The following is a 17,671-nucleotide window of genomic DNA, read 5'->3' on the forward strand; positions in this document are numbered from 1 at the left end:
TTGTGCATTATCAAGTGCAGTAGAGCAACTCTTCAACAAAAGTAATGTTCTTTTATCTATAAAAAAAAAGAAAAATTGACCAAAAACGGGTAATAAACAAGAAGTGCAAAATTCTTTCCTTTACAAGCATACAACTGCATTAGTTTCTGTAAAATCCAACGACTCCAAACATCAGGAAACCTTACAGCGAATAGTTCCAATATTTCCACTAAGTTTCCTTGTCCTGCTCATTGCAGGTCAGCAGTTACAGCGCAGAGCAGAGCCAAGGCGCTCTGTAATGTTGTACTCTGTGCGCTCCTTTTCGCAGGGCAATCAGGAGTTGCAATGGTGTGGGTGGAGCCTTCCTTGGCCTCTGGGTCATTTGGTTGAATTTCTAGCGGAGCTACAAAGAACAAGAATTTACTGGGGACTTGGGGCTGGATTACTTCGCAATAACCACAGGCAGAAAACGAACTCTGAGGCACAAACACCGTTCCAGTGCCGAACCCAGCGGGCGACTCCGGTCCCAAGCGGGGCCGGGACCTGGCGGGGGTGGCACAGGCCAGGCCGCGCCCCGCCCCGCGCGCGCCGCTGCGGGCGGGCCCCGCCCCTCGGCCCGGCCAATGGCAGCGCGTCCTTCCCCGCCCGGCGCCGCCATTGGCCGGGGCCGCGGCTTCCGCCGAGGGCCGGGATTGGCGGCGGCGCGCGGGCGCGAAAGGCGGCGGCAGCGAAAGCCCGGCGCGCGCCGGTGTCAGCGTGAGTGCCCCCCGCTCCCTCCCCCCCTCCCTCAGCCTCACCCGTGCCGCCCCGGCACCGAACCGGGACCGGGCCGAGCCGCGCCTCTGGGGTCCCCGCTCCGCGCACCCTCGGTGCCCGCCATCCCCGCGGCGACGGCTCCCCTGGCCGGCCGGAGTGGAGCCGAAGGGCCCGTATGCGTCCCGTGAGCCCCGGGGCCGATGGGGAAGGCCGCGGCGTGCGCTGGCCCCGGGGCCTGGCTGGCGGGGGCTGTCCCGTGAGGGCAGTGCCGAGCTCGGGCTGGTCCCGCTCGGTACGGCCCTGGTGCCAGCACCGGGGTTCGGACGTGTGCCGGCTCTCGCTCGCCGGTAGCGGACGGCAGCTCTGTGTGTTCGCTTGCCGTGCTTGCGCTGCTGCCGAGACCGTGGTGGTGCGCGATAGGAACGGGCCAGCCTGCCTGCTGACCCCTAGCAGAGAGAGCGCCTACCTGTGAGACTGGAACTGACTCTAATCCCGTTCCAGCAGCGTCCCAGGCCCTCTGCAGCAAAGCTCCCGCACAAAAACGGGGCTCCAAAGAGCCGGCTCCTGCCTCTTGGCCCTTGTTGTTGCTCAAGGATGACAGAGTAAAGGGAGCACAAATTCTTTGGGGACAAAAATGTATTTCTGGCACCAAAGCTGAAACAGATGAATCCTTTCATCAGGAGTTTTTCAGAATTTGTTTCCCCTGTGTGGAAAAGTTCGTCCAGATCTTTAAAGATTTGGCAAAGTAACAAGGAAGGAAAGTTTTTCAATGGAGCCAGTTTTAGTAACTGTCAGAGCTGCTGCTTCCAGGTTTACTTATCTCTGGTATTACTGCCCTGGGAGTCCCTGCCACTCTTTTGCTCCTGAAAAGGGATTATCAGGGTTTTTTTGGTTGTACAGTACTAGTGGACTTTACTAGTTCAGTTTTATGTAGCGTTTCCAAGATTTGGGAATAAGCATTTCAAAATAAGCATGTTCTGTTTTTCTTGTGGTGGGAGGGCAATGAATAATTATGTTTTGCTGAATTTATCTAGGAGGGAGAGATTTCTCATATGGAGAAGGTTTTTTTTTCTTTTATAATTTCTTTCAGTCTTTCTGGCTTTCTATAGCTTTTCCAGTGGGCAGTGCAGCTATTTCTGTGTGCATCCATTCCTTGCCTTTCAAAGCAAACTTTAGGGAAAAGACAGTGCTTTAATGTGACTGAGGAAACATGAGAGATGAAAATCAGTTGTATTTAAGCTTATCCTGCTTTAAGTCTTCCTTCCGTTTCCCTCCCCCTTCTATCCTCGTTGCTTTACTGTTTCACTGGGATGGTGGGTGGCACTTTGTTTTAGGTAGCACAGAAGAACTCCCCAGACTCCCTAAATCTCATCTCAGGAACTGAGTGCAGGGCTAGGAAGTGTCTTACCAGATATGCTTGCTCCCCCAGGTGTCCAGAAGTGCCCTCGGAGTCTTGCATTTTTTTTTTACTCGGGAGTTGTTTTGTGATGGAGGCGGTGTTGAAGTCTCCCTGCGATGAACAGCACCCTCAGCAGGCTGAAGACTTCCACGAGAATCTGGAGCAGAGCAGCAAGCCTTCAGGTACGTGCTGAAACAGGGATTGTGAACATTACATTTTGTTGCTGACAGGCTGCTTCATCATTTAGGGAAATTTCAGTATTGATTAGAAGCCTGTCTCTATATAATCCTTTTATAGAAAGAATTAATGAAATGAAAACATTTGAGGTGGCTTATAATTTTCCTGCTGTTTGTGTGTTACAAAACTTCAGCAACAGTTGTGTTGCTAAACCTACTATTAATATATTACAGAACATGTTATTATAAGAGGATATCAGAATAAAAAAAGCCAGCCCTTGAGAATAAAACTGGCCAGACAAGTGCACAAACACAGTATTTTGCCCAGATTGATGCTCAATACTGCTGGTATTGCTTTGCAAATATGAGAAAAAATCACTTTAAAATCTGCTCACAGAAAATGCTGGCTAATATCGGTACCATTACCCTGACAGCACAATGACTGTGTGCTCTCTATACCCAAGTGAGGATTCAGGCCCCCAGAACAGAGCAGGTGATGGTTACACTGCTGTCCTTCAACAAGGACACTCACTGACTTGTTCCAGCACTTCTCTCTTGCACCCAAACCAGCTCTGCTGAGCTCCTAAATGCTGTCAGTGCCTTGGGTAGGCACCGCAGCCTCTGCCACCCTGCTTGAAATGGTCTGACAGCTTTAACTTTCTCCAGGGAGGAATCTCAATTCAGTGTTGGACAAAATGGAGTATCTGGCAGATTCTACAGCAGTTGATGGGTTAGTTCTCCATGGTTGTTAGTATATACCTTAGGATTTTTTCATTCCTGAAATATTTTCCAAAATGTCTTAAAACAATTTGAAGAAGACAAGAGAACAACTTAAAGGGAAAAAAAAAAACCCAGAATGTAAATAGATAGTTAAGTGAAGAAGCAAGTGTCACTTCTTAGAAGCATTTTTAGTATGTTAGTTTTTATAAAATCTTGAAATAAAAAAAATTTGAAAGTTAACTATGACTTGAATTACTAGCTGATTTATTGGGCTTTTAGAAGGAAGAAAGTGTTCTTTTGGCAGTTTTTGTTGTTGTTTAAAGTAAGCTACATAGAAGGCTAGGGATGCCTGCTAATCCATGCTTTGCTTCTAGCATATCTATGATTTAAAAAAAAAAAAGTCTTATTGCTTCTGATTTACTGCCCTGGGGAAACACGATCCATTTTTAGATATCGAATACATTACAATTTATCTGTCTATGCTAAATTTAATTTGTTATTTATTTTTAGAATGAAAAATGTATACACATTTGATTGACTTTTCAAATACCAGTTTGTGCTTAGTTCTGTATACTGAGATATTCTTTACCCCTGCTTCACAGAAATTAGTCACAGCCTCTACTCAATTGATAGCTTCAAAAGAAGTGAATTCTTATGTGGGATATAGAAAAGGTTTGAACAACAAGGATTTGTAAACTGAATGGAAAATGACATTATTTTTATGAAATAATCCAGTACAGCATCCTTGTCGTGCCATCTAGTGATTGCAGCGTGAAGTGCAGCAGCTGAAATGCACAGCAAACATGGGCTTTGGTAGCCGCTATTTTAAGTAACAGTGGGAAAGATTGCATTACCAATCTTAAAAATATCTAAAAAATACTGCTTTTTCTGCATTTGGGATTTGCATCTGATGGATTTGCGCCTCTGCTTACAGAAATTGTTATAGTTTTGCCTTTTGCCAAATTGCTGTTGCAAATTCCATGTAAACATTCAGTGATGAGCTGTAGGTGTCCTACAAACCAGGCAGTTTTGCCCTCTCAGAATCTGCTGTCAGATAAGTAAAAAAAATGGTTTAAATGCTGCAGCTTAGAAAGGAGTGTAATTAAGAACAGCAATATCAAGTATCCACATGGTAGTGTCAAGAGGATAGGATACCTTTGTGCTGTTCTTTCCTCTGTGTATGTGAATCCATGGTCCTATGAAGTGTCATTTGTGATCTCCAAAACAGATCAGATATTGAATCAAGTAATAAAATTCCTAACTTATTTTCCCCATTCTTCCCACAGCAGGAGTAAAAAAAGATATCGAAAAACTTTATGAAGCAGTGCCACAGCTTGTAAATGTGTTCAAAATAAAGAAAAAAATCGGGGAAGGTAAATGTTTCATCCTGCTTAGAGTTAAGATTTCTTTTGGCATTTCTAACTTAAAAAGTGTACATCAAAGATCCCAATATACACAGTTTAAGCCAAATACCTTTTTTTGACTTGCTACATGGTCTCTGTAGGAATTGTAATATGTTTCTGAGCACATGGGTGTATTAATTAGGAACACTTTCAAGCTATTTTCTTGAAAATCTGGTATATTAAAGCCTTTTTAAGAAACCAGCATTCCAATTTTGGCAATTAAATAATTTTTAGGTAGATTCAAAGAAATAGTCTTAAAAATCCATTCGTTTTTCTCCCTTACATGAGAAATCTACTTATGTGTAGCTGTGTTTTGACATACTTAATTGGTGTTCCTTAAATTAGCTTTGTTTCCACTAAAATCTCTTGGGCAGAAGTGGATGAGGAAACTGAAAGGTTGGAGCTGCTTTACTTAAAAAATGACCAACATTTTATTTTTGAAGACACACGGTATCAAATTTCAGGATGCTTTTGTTCTCCTTGCCTCTAACAAGACAGTGTTGCAAATACCTTGAATTAGTGTCAGCCATGACTATAAATAGATCCAGGTTCTTCTGACTGTGGGATTTCAGCACTTTTTTAGATGCCTGAGAGTTTTTATTTCAAAAACCACCGAGCTACTTAAAAACCCCCAGCTCCATTCCCCACAGGAATGTAAAATTAAAAAAAAACAACAACTTTTTCCTATAATAAAAAAGATTGTGTAATTAAACAAAATTTCTGGTTATGAATAATACTCTGATATTACTCTTGGGACCCAACAATGTTTTTTAAAAGTACCATTTGCAGTACAACAGCATTATGAGAAAACAAGCTTCAGCTTAGGATTCCACTCTGGAATCACTTTCATTTTAGCAGTTCTCACCACCAAAAATAATGTCTTAAGTCAAATTTGGTAACCCTTGTTGCTGCAATCAATTCTGTTGGAAGTATGGGATTTCCAAAATCCAGGTTTTGGGATTTTTTTTATGCTTGCATGAAGTATTTAGGTTTTGCTGGCATTTTGATGTATGTTTGCACTCAGACTGTTGAACCAGCATGATGCAAACACATTACTTAAAATGTAATCAAAAGTAATTTCTATTCTTTATTCATATGGAAGAACACTTCAAGTTGTATGTTCAGATATCTCAGATCATAAGGATAAATTAACCTACTAAGAGGCTTATTAGGATATCCTTAAAATTAAATGGCTGGCTAAGCTTATCATACAGGCTGAATGCTCCCTTTCTCAAGCAAGGGATCTCACATTGGATGTGGTAAAATGCTCTGGGCAGATAAACAGCGCAGTGAGACATCATGTGGGAAACCTTACTTTATAGATAAAGTACAGAATTAAGGAAAATGTAGCAATTTCAGAAGTGCTTTGAATAGCACTGGCAGTGCTTTCCAGATTAGCATTATATAGTCCTCTTACATTGTAGGGAGAGGAGGTAGATGTCAGATGAAAGTAAGCTACCTAAACAAGAAAGGAAATCAAAGATAGGAAATTTACATTCAAAGAGCACTGTGTCCCAGGCAAGTTAGACAGTGTTATATTTGCATTTTTACTGACATAAAAAACTTGTATACAAGATCAGTATATTCAGTAGTAGAAAAAAGGAACTGGGTTTTTCTTTTCTAGAATCTGCTTTTGATGTAGTATCAAGTGTACTGCGGGATTGTGAACAGTCAGATCATTTCTGTAAAAATCTGCATTGACCTAATTAAAAATGTTGAAGACTGTGTTTTTCTCCTTTGTTTACAGGTACTTTTAGTTCTGTTTACTTGGCCACAGCACAGCTACAAACAGGATATGAGGAAAAAATGGCTCTGAAACACTTGATTCCAACCAGCCACCCTCTGCGAATAGCTGCTGAACTTCAGTGCCTCACAGTGGCAGGGTACAAAAACTAAAAAATTATGATTTTCATAACAGCTGAATGTTGTCTCACTGTTCTGTATTTAAGTTTTGGCACTTCTCTTGATTTGTATTTAAACACACACAATATATTCTTTTTCTTGAGAGCAAATAACAAAAGGAGTGTCTTACCTGTAATGGATGCCCTTTACTGCTGGTCTCAGTTTGGAGGGGTGCTCTATTTACCAGCTGAGAAATTCCATTATATATCTTTGTGGTAACAAAGTCCCAGTTCTGAAATGCTTGGAAAAAATAATCACTTCATTAGAAATGTGGTTTTAGGAATGGATATTTGTTGGTGGAGGGTGCTGAATAGCACTTTCTTAAAGTAGTAGGATCATGAAAGTTAGGGCCTATATTAATTGCAGTGGTAACTACAAACTACAGCCCCACAGATCATCTGTAGAGTTCTATTCCAAACTGGAGAATAGAGCATAAAATGGAGCATAGCTGTGAGCAGCAAGAGCACAAGTGCTGATTGCTGATTAAGACTGCTGTCAAAATATAAATTAGGATTAAAAGAAAGCTTGACTGAAGTTTTTATTTTGAAAAAATAAAGAAAAATAAATATCCATCCTCTGTTCTTTGTTCAGTAATACTGCTTTTCTTCTAGGGGACAAGATAATGTTATGGGAGTTAAATACTGCTTTAGGAAAAATGATCACGTTGTTATTGTTATGCCATATCTGGAGCACGAGTCCTTCTTGGTGAGTCTCAGACTTGTGGTATGTAGTAAAACATTTAATTAAAAGCAGATGCATAATTATTCTATAATTCTATAAATTACAGTATCCAAATATCCTTTCAGGACATTTTGAATTCCCTTTCCTTTGAAGAAGTGAGGGAATACATGTTTAATCTGTTTAAAGCCTTGAGGCGCATCCATCACTTCGGCATTGTTCACCGTGACGTCAAGCCCAGCAACTTCCTCTACAACAGGCAGCTGAAAAAGTGAGTCTGGCCATGCTGTGATCTCATCTGGGGATGTGTGCCTTGGCAGAAGAGAGTCAATTACATTTTTAAGCTTCTTTCCTTCCAGCTCCATAACATGTGCTTAAATAATAAAGCTGAAACCGTGGGGTTTTATTTGTAAAATTTTTCTTTCACTGTTAAGGGACTTGAGAAGGGAAGGATTTTTTTTACTTAAGGTAGTATCTGCTTCATAGAGTGACAAAGACCTGATAAAATGAAGATTTTACTACTGTGTAAAAGTACTACATTTTCAAATAATAATGAGAAGAATAAAATATGGGGTTTTTTCTAAATAAGAAAGTCAATTGTAACTTGTGGTACAAAGAATGATCCTTGTACATTTTTAATAGTGGATAGAGTAAAACTGATACAGGTAAGATAGCTGGCTTTGGGCTGGTTTCACCTTACCAGGAATTAATGTTTATAACTAGTAGAGTTGGCTCTTTTGCCTGCAAGTTACAAAATTTAAAGATTGTAAAAAACAAAGTACTGCTTCTTTGAGAAGAGCTGAAGTAGACAGAGTGCTACAGTGCTAGCAGTCCTATAGCTGTATTTGTTAGCATAGTGCTTGCAAAGCTGAGACACGGAGGTATTGGAGTGTGTCTAAAACAAAGCACTGTAGCAGGATACACATCCCCCATGTGGAAATTATAGGAAACAGCCTCAAGTTGCATCAGAGAAGGTTTAGATAAAATATTAGAAAAAAGTTTATCAAGCATTGGAATGGGCTGTCCAGGGAAGTGGTTGAGTCACCATCCCTGGAGGAATTTAAAAGACCTGTAGATCCAGCACTTAGGGACATGCTTTTGTGGGACTTGGCAGAGCAGGGTTAACAGTTGGACTTGATTTTAAAGGTCTTTTCCAGCCTAAATGTTTCTGTGGTTCTATGCAGTGGAAGTTTGTAGGGGAGATTTGATTGCATTTTGCCAAACCACAAGCTTAAAAGTTTGAGAAATACTGTTTTGGATGTTTTAATCTGTCAAAATGAACATGTACTGTCATTTTGCTCTTCCTGCATTTTTTAAGCCTTAATCTCCACTTTGTGTATAGAGGTGTGGAGTTGAGTTTGAGACCTGGGGACCGATGGATTGTCTCTGTACTGGTTGTAGCAAAAAATAATCCTTTTTAGAGACAGATCTGAAGTGTAAACTAATGTAGCCTTACCTGTTTGAAGACTAAAATCAATTCCAGTAGTATTTGCCAGAACTCTGTCAAAACTTTAGGCACTGTTGGTGTGGTTTGTGTTCACTGCTGCCTTTGTCCTGCGCCTGTGGGAATCCTGCACAAGTTGAGTCGCTTGTACTTGACTGCTGGCTGAAGGTTCAGGGCTGTAGGATTAGAAAAACTTCAGAAAGGAGTTGCTGGAAATATTTTTTTAACAACTTTGGAGGAAGGATGCACTTGATAAGATTTTGGGACAAGAAACAATGAACAACGGTGTAGGGTGAAAACATTGAGGAGATGTGTAAGATGGGTCAGTAGGGGGAGAAGGAAGAAAATAGGACTGTGATGCTGGTAAGAGTACAGATACAGTACAGTACATTGAATGAAGTGTGAAAGAAAAATAATGAATAGTAAATTGAATGACTAATAGATAACTTTGTGACTCCTGATTCTGAATTTGTCTTTTCAGGTATGCCTTGGTAGATTTTGGCTTGGCACAAGGAACCCCTGATACGAAAATTGAGCTTCTTAAAAGTGCCCACTCTGAAGACCAGCAGGGAAGTTGCTTGCAAATGAATCCCATTGTAACCTTGGGAAATGGGGTTTCTGTCAGTGTCACAGCACCCAAACAGATAGCTCAACAGTCAGCCTCAAAAGCAGCTGACAGAAGGTCCAGCTCACTTTCAAAAGTACAGATGAAACAAGGAAGAGGAGGAAAGGTTCTCAATCTCTTTCCTTAATGCTGTCGTCTATGTTTAATGTGTTACTTCATCCAACAGGGGGAGATGCAGTACTTGCACAGAAGCTGAGCCTGCACAGCAGCACAGTGTTCATATCTAAGGAGCCACTTGTACATAACTATTGGCTTCATCATTATCTGTTAGATGTAATACGGTGCTGAAGGCTGTATAACCCTAACATGAGTTACTATTTAGACAGCCTTAAATCCTTTTTTAGAGACATGGATGGGAAAACTTCTCCCCAATAATCATTCACCTGTGTTTAGTTACTAGTTGCATAACAAGTGCAATACAGACTACACTTGGATTGTCTCGGGGCACTTCAGAGGTGTGATTGGTTTTGTAAACATGTTTGCTGTTCTGTCTAGACCATGTTTCTTCATCCACTGTAACCTGATGCCTGAAAATTACTTACACGCAGCTGGTTTAGTTTTGTGACACTCCACACGTTTTTTGAACTGTCAGTACCCAGATGCCTGTTAAACAGGATCCTGACTGTCCTTTTTGTTGGTCTCTAGGAGGACTCTGTGCACCATTCTGTCCAGCGCTCTGTCTTTGGAGAGAGGAATTTCAATGTCTACAGCTCCACATACCAGGAGAACTCAAGCACAAAAGTAAGAAGTATTGACTCTACATCAGTAGGATCAATCTGCTTCATATTGGAAAAAGTATAGAACTGGTTGTTCTGTAAGACAGAGCAAGTTCCAAAATGCTGTGGAACTAAAAGGTTTTGAGCAGACTATTAAACGTGTCTTTTCTGAAAGGCTCAAAGAACTTTTCATTTCTGTTTGAGTCCCTTTTGAAGCTCCTAAACAAGGAGTTCTGTAGCTGTCTCCCTAGCTGATCTTGTTTGGATGCTAAGTTAATCTTTTTTCCTATGCATCTATCTGTATAGATATTTCCTATACATCTACAGCTAATCACAGAATCATAAAATAAAGTGAGTTGGAAGGGACCCATAAGAATCATCGAGTCCAGCTCCTGGCCCTGCACAGGACACCCCCAGAGTCCCACCCTGTGCCTGAGAGCATTGTCCAAACACTTCTGGAGCTCTGGCAGGCTGCTGCTGTGACCCCTGCCCTGGGGAGCCTGATCCTGAGCTAAACTACTTCCTACTTACCTTGGGAAATTAAAAAAAAAAAATATTTTGCAGTTGAAGCTGAGGATAAAACTTATAACTATTTTTTTTGTAATTAGTATTTAATACAACAAGGGGCAAACCCCGACTAATTCGAGGGTTTGGTTTATGGTATTTTATTGTAGAACTAGAGTTAATGTCAGTGTGTTGATGTGTCATTTCATATTCTTTTTTGCTTATTCTCATATTGAGAAAAAAAAATCTTGAAACACTATAATAACTTGAAAAATATTTGTCTTGTAGCTTCAGAATATCTAATATATATTGGTTTTTTTGTAAACACTGAAAATGTCTTCTGCACGGGAGGAAGGCTATCTAGAAAGTTCCAGTGTCTGTTTTATAGCAGTTTTGGTACTGTTACAGAGGTTTGCTGTCTGTTCTAAAATTCTTCATGTTCATCAGCACCTGTTAAGTCAGTATTTTAGGAACTGTCCTATCTATATGTAAAAGGAAACTTCTTAAATATCTATGTCACCTTCTCTAAAATTTCTCCATTGCAGCTCATAAAACAATCAAAGGTGATAGATGTTTCATCTAGGAAGCTAGTAACAAAGAAGAAGATTATTTCTACCAGAACTGTGAGCAGTGGGGCAGCCAGGAAAGCTGCCAGTGCTTGCCCTTTAAACCTGCCCTGTGACTGTTATGCAACAGACAGAGTCTGCAGTGTTTGCCTTTCAAGGTAATTTGCTTTGATAATGTTGTAAAATTGTCTACTCTGCTGTCAAGCAAAGTCAGAAACTTAGGTTTACTAGAATGCTGATTTAGTAAGTGAAATATAGTATTTGATCTCTGCAGCCCTTAAAACACTGAGTATGCTCTTTTTAAAATAGTTGATGGAATTAGTGGATTAGTCCACTGCTATCTGCAGCTAGAAAGATTCCCTGGTAATTATTTTTTTGCTGTTGTGCTTATTTATTCACCTACATGTGTTGTACAAAATCACTTGAGTTAATTACAACACTTAGAAAAGTGTTCTAAATTCTGTCATTTAGTAGTTATCTAATAGGCCTAAATTATAGCAACAGTCAAAAATAATGAAATGTAGAATAAAAAGGAAGCATGACTGTTTTGTATTTGTTCATCTAAAAAACTAAGAGAATCAGAGAATGGTTTGGGTTGGAAGGAGGAACCTTAAAGGTCATCTTTTTCCAAGCCCTCTGCCATGGGCAGGGGCAGCTCCTACCTGGCCTTGAGCACTGCCAGGAATGGGCACCTGCTCTGGGCAGCCTGTTCAGCGCCTCATGTTGGGGAATCTCAGCAGCTCAGTTCAACTCCATCCCTCTGCAGGTATTTTGGTTATCATCTACTATTGCCTTTTATCACACAGGATCTTTTAAATAATGATAACCTTGGACCTTTTAGTTAATCTAACAAAAAGTAAATTCCTGGCAACACTCAGAGAAACCCTTAGGTTGCTCTGTACTAACACAAAGTCATAGCATCCACATTCAAGAATCTCATATAGCTTTTGCCTTGGGTTAATTAGCCTCAACTTCAAAGTTTCCCATGAAAACAAGCCTTTAACAAAAATGGCACTTCTCTTAGATGAATTTAAGAAAAGGTCATTGTGAATTAAGTATGCAATAAGTATTTCTCTGGTATTATCTTATGCTAGATAATACAATTAAAATCTAATATAATAGATCATTATTATAGGCTATTATGTGTGTATCTTAGGATTTCATGCTAGATAAGATGCTTGAAACCTCTGTAGAACTTGAATAAAGCAGATTTAGGTTGTTTGCACATCTTACACAAGTATATTCTAAAAATAATAGTAAGTATTATTAGATTTAGAACTTACTTGTCAACTTTTACATTCTAAATATATTTGTCTCTTATTGCAAGGCGTCAGCAAGTGGCTCCCAGGGCAGGAACACCTGGATTCAGAGCACCAGAAGTATTAACAAAGTGCCCCACTCAGACCACAGGTACTGCCCAACAGACTCAAACAAATGGCTTTCTTCACTTGTTCATCCTTCTCATTTATGCATATTTTGTTGTCTTTTTATGGGAGGATCTTTTAACTTGTGAAATTCATTTTTCATCCCCTGTAATGCTTTTCAAGTCTTTCCTGATTTTAATTAAAAGTTTATTATTCAGAGGAAGAACAGAGGAATATTCAGAGGAATATTTTTCCTGAATTTGAAACTTGAATATCTTAATTAATTTGAGAGGTAGAGCCATGTACAGGAGTTTAATACAATATATTTTAAAAGAAAAATATTTTTTTTTAAGTTTCTTGGCGTATATGTTCAAGAAAAATCTTGACTAAATCTTGGGGAGAGGGAACATTGTTTAGTCTTTTCTAGGCAATATGTAACTTATGCTGCCATGGCAGGCATAATGTTGTAATTGCAAATGTGTTTTAGAAAACATTATTTAATGACTTTTTATCATATTTTTACTTTTTGCTAGTGGTTTAAGTAGATGGTGTATAATTGTCATAATTTTTTTAAACTAAAATTTTCATTTCCCTGTGTTAAAATTTCATGAATAAGATTCAGTGGTTTGGGTAAATATTGGGGCAGGGCAGAGGGATGGTTAATGCATTGCCTGGTGCAAGCAAGGTGGGAGAGGTTGTGCCTACCTGCAGAATGGAGTACCAGTAAAAGCAAAGTTACCCATTAAATATTTGCTGCATGGCCAGGAGTTCTAACTTACAAAAAAATACAAATATCTCCAGAAACTGGATTTAAGATATAGGGGTTTAGCCATTTTTTTTGAATAACTTTTGAGAAAGCTGTTGGTTTTCAGTAAAGTATGTAAGCACACTCAAAATAGAATTATCAATATATTTGATCAGCTTATGCCTAGGTGGCTTACTGCTGTTTGAAACAGCATCTGTGCTGTGAGTATGACTGGGATTTCAAAGGTATGGCAGCTTGTTTGGAGTTCTTGTGCCTGTGCTGTAACAGCCAGCTTTATGGGCTAGCAGTCATCCAGAAATCCAGGACAAGTTTAGACAATCTCTGAGCCTGTCTAGACACAAGTGAGGCAGAAAGAAGACGTACCTAGGAAATCTTGGATTCGTGCTGGTGTTAAGCACGCTCTCAGATGGATCTCTGTTCTCTAGGGTAATGAGATTACAAAAAGGAGGGGCAAATCTAGACACCCTTGGGTGTGGCACAGACATCCCTGGACTGAGTCAGTGGTGCTGAGCTCCTGCAGTACATCAATAAAGCCCTTAACTCAAACTGGGTACGCTAATACTAATTTTTATGATACCATGTTTTATTTGAACTAGCAAGGATTACTGTCCACTTTTCATTTGGGGCTGCTGGAGTCACCTTCTTGTACTCCTGGCAGTCACTCCTGGGTTTGGCCTCTGTGCTGACACCAAGTTACTGCCTCAATCCAGGTGACTCTACCCAGAGCTACTACAGCACATCTGACCCAGGTTCACAGTGCTGGGAGTACAACCCAAACTCCCAAGCTGAGGCTACTCAGGTCCAGTTCCACTTTCCCTTGGTTTGTCCCTTGCTCCCCTTTCCTCACTAGCTGGGTAACACTAGACAATAGCATGGGGAGGAATCATGATTTTCATGTCATTCCACAAGATCTTGCACTCTGCTAATGATCACAGCATTACTACAGTTGTGGGGCCAGGATTTACTGCCCACTCAAATGGATAAAGCCTTATAATTTCAGCAAGAGTTACACAATTAAACCTTCTCAAAGGTCTTGACTGCGATTACTCCAGCTTACCCAACCACATCCTCAGGGGGATGCATGGCCCCTCAAACAGATACTATTACTGTATCACTGGTGGAAAGATGATACTAAAACATTTTACAGGAACTGTGCAGAAGGCTGAAAACCTTTCCACTGTAAATTGTGCCAAATTATTAACTTCGATTTTTTTTTAAAATAAAAGACATAAAATCTGGTTTTGCAACTAAAGTCAACCTAATACCTTTTTTCCAAATCAAAGTCCTGTGCTGAGTGTTTCTAATTAGAACATCCAAATTAATTACTGCCTATTTCGCTGCTTACTTTTTTCAATAGGACTAAGATGAATATGCCTCTATTTCCCAACTGTTAATTTTTCTCTTTGGAGTTTGAGATCCTTCAAACTCTATCCTTCACTTTCCTTGCCATCTCTTAAAATGTGCACCTTAGTGAGCCAAAAAATTATGGCAGACAGGTATTCTTGTAACTTCCAGCATGAAGTTTCCATCAGGCTTTGGCCTCTATCCCCAGAGTACTCTCTGTACTCTTCATAACACAATGAAACTGATGAATAACTTTGAACTACTACGGTTTTTAAAGTGCCTATCTTGTCAAGTGAGTTCATATTAGACAAGAACAAATTTCATTATAAGATCAATTTCTTAGTGCTGCCTACCTGTGCCAGCCTCAATCCCCCAAACATTTTCACAAACATTTTTTGTTTGTGACCTTATATAGGTTTTCTCCATGGAAAGTAAAGTTAAATATTTATCAAACCTGCCATTTCATTTGCCCCGTCTCATCTTCCCAGGTAAAACAACTTCAAACATTGTTTTGGTTCATTTTAAGTTTAGCAAGTTAATGGAATTACTCATATGAAAAATCTCCCTCTGCATTAAAGTAGGAAATTATTCTTCAATCTAATTACAGAAGTTTCCACTATTATCTGAAGTATTATCTGTGTGACCAAAGTCAAGAAGTACTTCAGAACATAACTTTTGCTGATAGAAACGTTTCAGATCATAATTTATTTTTAAAGTTGAGATTTTGTTTGTGATGAAATTGTTAGTTATTAATAAATTTGCTTTCCTTTGCAGCAATAGACATGTGGTCTGCAGGAATCATATTCCTTTCTCTACTCAGTGGACGGTATCCATTTTTCAAAGCAAGTGATGATTTAACTGCTTTGGCACAAATCATGACAGTTCGTGGATCCAGAGAAACCATTCAGGCTGCTAGAACTTTTGGTATGCAAACCTTCATTTTGGGGGAAGGGGGGAAATGTTACTTAATGCTGTGATTACAATCAATTATTTTTTTGTGTAAATAAATATATTTTTAGGTTTGAGAATAATTTTAGAAGTAAATTGTGTGTTTTGAAGTGTATATTGAGAGACTTTTAAGACAATTTTGTGTTTTTGTCTTTTACAATGTGTGTATGGGGTACTTTATGTCATAGTTTTCCCAGCCTGTCTACTGCCTTTCACTAAGTCAGGGCTACTTGAGGTGAAGTATGCCAACGAAATGTTTCCTACTGGCATTTGGTTAGAATTCTTGAGACAGTGTTTCTATTTCTACAAAATTTGGCCTGGAGGCTTAAGTCAATGTGACTTAAAATTTAGATGATGTAAACCTTCCTTTTCCCTCACCTCTTTCCCCAGAAGGCCTAGTAAAACAAACAAACAAGCTAAAAACCCAATACCCAACAGCTGGCCTGTTTAAAAAAGACACAACTACCACAAAACACAAAATATCCAAATAACCATTCCCCTAATTGCTTGCAGGCTAAATGCTGCAGCACTTGCTACCTGGATGTGCAACTGCCAGCATCAATTTTCATTCTCCATATAGAGGTGTAGAAATCAGGGTACTTAATTGTCTTCAGTTCTATTTAAATGACAGTGAAATGCAAAAAGTTGGCGTACAGAGTGGCTGACAACCTGTCACTACATAACTTGACATAACCCAGAGCTCTTTGTTCTGAGCAGAACTGAGATGATGACCCCTTCCTTCTGACTCTTGGGGGCTGCTTCTGTAGCAGCAGGGCTGGCGTGGAGACATGGCGGGCTGGATTTGGTTCTTTGATAGATTTGTTTTTCTTTCATGCTGGTTATAATTTGAGACATGAAGTTTCTCAGAAACAAAAGTTACAGTTGCATAGAAAGTATAATAAAATGTGGCTTCCTGTACAACCTTTTTTCCCTAGGAAAATCAGTTGTGTGTACCCAAGTTGTCCCAACTCAAAACCTACGAACCCTCTGTGAAAAGCTGAGAGGAACAAATAGCAGCTGTAAGGGATCTCAGGGGGAAGGGCCCAGCAGGTCTGAAAACAACACAGCTCTGTCGGTTGCAGCAGACAAACCCTGTGCTCCTGAGACACTTGGAAAACAAATTGAACACTTACAGAGCCTTCAGGAAGGTGATGGTGCTTTGGAAACCAAGGAAGCTGACATGAAAGGATGGGATCAGGTTCCTGATGAAGCCTATGACCTACTTGATAAGCTACTAGACTTAAACCCTGCAACAAGAATAACTGCAAAAGAGGCTTTGCTGCATCCTTTTTTTAAAGACATAAGGCTCTGAGAAGATAACTTACTTTGCTATTCCTTTCATATGTTTTGTAGAACTGAAATACTAAGGCAGTTTTACTTTGTTGCCCTCAACATTTACACTCACTGAAATAACGTCAAACTGTGCTCTGAACTACTGAAATTTTGTCTTGTACAGTTAGACTCCAAATGTCAGTTTAAGAAATACTTGCAGATGCAAAAGTTACATAAACATCACTAACGTGCTCTTATCCTAGGACACTTCTGAGAGGTTATTGCTGTGCATACCTGTTCTCTAAGAAAGTTAACTTTGATCAAAAACAACAAAGAAAAAAAGAGTTTCATAAGCTCTGTGCTTAATTCTCGAGATATTCCCTTAAAATTTACAAGTTTGCCTTAAGGTATGACTGAAATGAGAAAGTGTTTGAGACTTTTTTCTGCACTCACATATCTCTGCTTTGTTCCTGTTTGGTACATGGGGGACTGAAAATGGAACAAAGAGTATTCATTTTGTTCAGACTATTTTCAGAGAACAGTCTTACTTTGGGAGTGTTGCTAGAAGAAAGGCCAGGTGCTGGAGATTATATCATCAAAAGAAAAGCATAACTTTTAAAGTACATTTTTGTCCCTGTCTGGTGTTTGCTACTTAGGAAATAGAAATAAATGCAGTTATTCGTTTTGCATGTTTCCTTAGTGCCATGGGTAACTGTCAGTATTCCACAGCTGCTGTCTTCAAGGATGTTGAGTGCCAGGCATAGGTTTTATTTCTGTTATAGAAACTGATTTCTTAAAAAATACCTGTTCAATAAATGATTTGGTTTTATAACTTCAGAAGCTTGTCTAGAGATGCTTCTATAAAACTCAGGTAAGGTTTTCCTGTGGGATGTTTCTGTTCAGGGAGTATTCCACATTGGTTTCCTGCATAAATTCCTCAGTGACAGAAGCCACTTTGGATAGCTCTAGTGTGTATGGCTCTTATAGCAGACCTATCCTAATTATCAAGGAATGTTAGCACAGAGTTAGCTGGCTATTTTCTGGTCCTAAGGAGGAAAATCCCACACCTTCAATGTACAAAGTCAGCTACATCACATTCAACAGAAGTT

At 39.7% G+C, this 17,671-nt stretch overlaps 1 protein-coding gene and 1 long non-coding RNA gene across 3 annotated transcripts; one reads left to right on the top strand and one right to left on the bottom strand.

Moving 5' to 3' along the window:
- The first annotated feature begins 448 nt into the window (after positions 1–448).
- On the top strand, positions 449–17,421 carry CDC7 (cell division cycle 7). Of its 2 annotated transcripts, none has more exons than XM_026790589.2 (12): positions 449–735; positions 2,165–2,316; positions 4,320–4,403; positions 6,181–6,316; positions 6,947–7,040; positions 7,142–7,284; positions 8,939–9,188; positions 9,728–9,823; positions 10,848–11,026; positions 12,196–12,278; positions 15,117–15,266; positions 16,226–17,421. In XM_026790589.2, the coding sequence occupies exons 2-12, from the start codon at positions 2,223–2,225 to the stop codon at positions 16,600–16,602; spliced, it is 1,686 nt and encodes a 561-aa protein (XP_026646390.2). In that variant the 5' UTR covers positions 449–735; positions 2,165–2,222; the 3' UTR covers positions 16,603–17,421. The 2 variants fall into 2 exon arrangements, with proteins under 2 accessions (XP_026646390.2, XP_014131503.2); XM_014276028.3 differs by having other exon boundaries at positions 580–735; positions 4,317–4,403; positions 16,226–17,416.
- LOC113458635 (uncharacterized) lies at positions 2,165–8,655 on the bottom strand. Its single transcript, XR_003379060.2, has 3 exons — positions 8,470–8,655; positions 6,466–6,575; positions 2,165–2,323 (listed from the first exon to the last, which is right to left on the bottom strand). It is a non-coding gene; the product is annotated as an uncharacterized LOC113458635 (long non-coding RNA).
- Positions 17,422–17,671: the final 250 nt, after the last annotated feature.

The sequence above is a fragment of the Zonotrichia albicollis genome, chromosome 8 (genome assembly GCF_047830755.1).
Source record: "Zonotrichia albicollis isolate bZonAlb1 chromosome 8, bZonAlb1.hap1, whole genome shotgun sequence".
NCBI lineage: Eukaryota > Metazoa > Chordata > Aves > Passeriformes > Passerellidae > Zonotrichia > Zonotrichia albicollis.